Here is a 2,895-nt window from a genome sequence, read left to right as displayed (position 1 = left end):
AGAAGGCACTTACATGCTTGTAAAATACATGTACACCTGCAGGCCCAAACAATGCAAGTCTCAAGACACTTCTGAGACTCCCAAACAGCTGCAGAATGAGAAGTGAGAAAAGGTTGTCATTCTCTGTTATAATACGGAAACTCAGAATCAAAGAGGTTACAACCTGTCTCCTTTCCCCCATCCTAAAACGGCTGGTAAAGAGGAAAAGGAAAAGAGAGAAATGACTTCCGTTTTGTTTTTTGTTTTGTTTGTTTGTTTTTTCCTCCCAACTCAGAAATTTGAAAGAAGGCAAACCTAAAGAGAACAATGAGAAGTTAGAGCAAGAGGAGAGGTGAGCCATATACAGGTAAGAGCAGAAAAGCGGAATGGGGGCGGGGGGGGGGGGTGATCCTAGGAATGAAAGAAGAAAATCACACTCAGGGCTGGGGATAAAACTCAGTGGTAGAGCACTTTTTCTAACGTGTTTGAAGCCTTGGGTTTAATACCCAACACTGTGAAAAATTAACCGTAATGGCACTGTCAGCCGCGCGCCCCCTAAAAAGGAAAGGGGGGAGAGAAGGAAAGCCAACGCTGGGATCTGGCCTTGTCAGCGCCCAGCCACACCCACAGCATCCGCCTAGCAAAGCTGAGAAATCTGTGAAATCACTAAGACTAAAAACAAAACAAAACACAAAACGCTCAACTCAATGACCACATACCTCTGCTCCAGTTCTTTCAGTATAGGCTTTAATTCATAATGCACTCAGGAGAGGACACCAGGGCACTGTTTAAAGGGGGATGACAGTGAACACACTGACCTTGGCTGAACTGAGAGGAGACAGGTGGCTACAAAAGCCCCATCCTGCTCGTGACCCTTCCTTCCATCGCCCTACCCGATTATTCCCCAAACCCTATCTTGGGCTTTTGGGTTTCTTCTGGTCCAAGGAAGAATCTATGGGACACCTACAAAGAAAGGAAAGGGGGGTGGGGGAAATCTGAGGCTGTGATTAAAATAACTCCTCTTTTCCCCAAGTTTCTTTTATTAACTGAATGGCGGGTTTGTTTGTTTTGTTTTTTTGTGTTTTTTTTTTAAATCCCATTTTGTCGTCACTTGCGTTCTCCCATCGTTCTCTCCCCTCAGGAGAGACCCACAGTGGCACGCAGCCCACAGCAGTCATAAGGAAAGGGAAGGGTACCTCGCAGTCAGTCTGGGTGTGCCCCCTCTTCCCCAGAAGCCCCTTCCCAGCAGGCCCCGTCGGGTCTCCAGAGGCTGGGGTAAACTGCGCGGCTGTAGCCCGGGCTGTAATCATAGGACACCTGGTGGGGCGGCGGCAGCGCACAATCTGGGAAGAAGGGGGTGAAAGATGCCAAGGCTGGTGCGTCCTCCCCACCTGGATTGTCCAAAGCGGTGGGGTACAGGAGGCGCACAGGCTCGTTCAAGGTCACGCCGCCGCGAACGCCAGCCGGGGCAGGCTTCTTGGTCTGAGGACAGCTCGGAGCGTTCCAGGGCTCCGGATAGAGTAGGTTCCCCCCGATAGCGGGCGGCTCAAAGGGGCCAGACTCCAGCTCCAAGGGTCCCCGTAGGACGGCGGCTCCGGCGGGGAACGGGTCGAGAGGGTCCGAGGCCAGCAGGACGCCCGCGTCGTTGCCGGCGCCGAAGTCCGGCGCCAACAGCTCAAAGAACTCAACGGCCTCCGCCCCTTTCTCCAGGTCACCAAGGCTCACGCCTTGACCCGAGGGGCCGCAGCCGCCTCCGCCTCCGCCTCCGCCGCCTCCCACCCGGGACGGCTCAGTGAAGAAGGACGGGGGCAGGTTTCGAGCGCGCAGCGGGACCTTCTTGGTGCCGGGGCCCGCTAAGCTCCCCGCGGTGCCTGCCCCGTCGCCCGCAGAGCTCGCCGCCCCAAGGCCCGGGACCGACACGGCCACCGCTCCGCCTGCCGTCTCTGCGCCCCCGGGGACGTGGCGCAGAGAGTCGAAGAGGGCAGCCAGGCTCCGGCTCTGCAGGCTGGCGGCAGCCGCCGCCTGGGTCGCCTCCCTCCGCGGGGCGGCCTTGCAGTGCGCCGGGGCAGCGACGGCCGGGGCTCCCGGGGGTCCCGGCGGCCGCCTGGCTGGAGCGTCTGGCGCGCTCGGGGACGGCGGTGGCGGAGGCGCGGTGCCCATGAGGCCGCTGCAGCGCTTGATCTGCTTCTGCAGGTACTTGCGGTGGTTCACCTTCCGCTTGGACTTGCCTGGCTTGTCCAGCGCCAGCTTGATGTTGCTGGACGCCGAGTCTATGAAGCTGAGCAGGTCGCGGGTGGCCTCGCGCACGTCCCCGCCCTCCGATCCCGACAGCAGCGCCCCCGCGGACCCGCCGCTCTCATCGTCCTCGAAACAGCAGCCCTTATCCAAACTTCCGAAGGCGCTCACCAGCCCGTCGGCCGGGCCTCCGAAGCCGAAGGGGATGAAGGGGTGGGAGCTGAGCAGCGCAGCCTGCACCGCCATCGCCGCGGCTCCTGCGCTGTCCGCTGCGCGGCCCGTGCGCTCCCGGCCGCCTCCCGCCCGGGCGCAGCGCCGTCTGCTTGCTCCCGCCCCAACTCGCGGCTCAGCCTCCCGGGGGAGCTCATTAGATCTTGTAAACCAGGGGCGGAGGGAGGGAGCAAGGCGACCGCCCCGGTAGCAGAGGGGCGGAGCTTACTTAGCCAGGCTTAGGGGGGCGGAAAGGGGGCGCTGGAGACGGTTGGGGGGTGGGGGTGCGGACTTGGGCTTTTCTGAGCTTTCCCAAGCCTTAACTCTTTCCTCTCACTGTGCCCCGGCGCATTTGTTCTGACTGGCCTCAACCACCAGGGGTGACAAGAAAGCCTGTGTTCAAACATCAGCTCGAGTACGTGTAAAAAAAAAAAAAATCACACCCTGGCCCTGGACAGTGTCCTTAAGGCA

At 59.5% G+C, this 2,895-nt stretch overlaps 1 protein-coding gene across 1 annotated transcript; it reads right to left on the bottom strand.

The window, feature by feature from the left end:
* Positions 1–704: 704 nt before the first annotated feature.
* Fam181b (family with sequence similarity 181 member B) lies at positions 705–2,531 on the bottom strand. Its single transcript, XM_055623342.1, has one exon. It carries the CDS (start codon positions 2,458–2,460, stop codon positions 1,183–1,185), a length of 1,278 nt encoding a protein of 425 aa, XP_055479317.1. The 5' UTR covers positions 2,461–2,531; the 3' UTR covers positions 705–1,182.
* Positions 2,532–2,895: the final 364 nt, after the last annotated feature.

This window comes from Psammomys obesus, unplaced genomic scaffold, assembly GCF_907164565.1.
Source record: "Psammomys obesus unplaced genomic scaffold, mPsaObe1.curated_primary_1811, whole genome shotgun sequence".
Classification (NCBI taxonomy): domain Eukaryota; kingdom Metazoa; phylum Chordata; class Mammalia; order Rodentia; family Muridae; genus Psammomys; species Psammomys obesus.
Note: the sequence above shows the minus strand (reverse complement) of the source record. Positions and strands in the feature narration are given on the sequence as shown.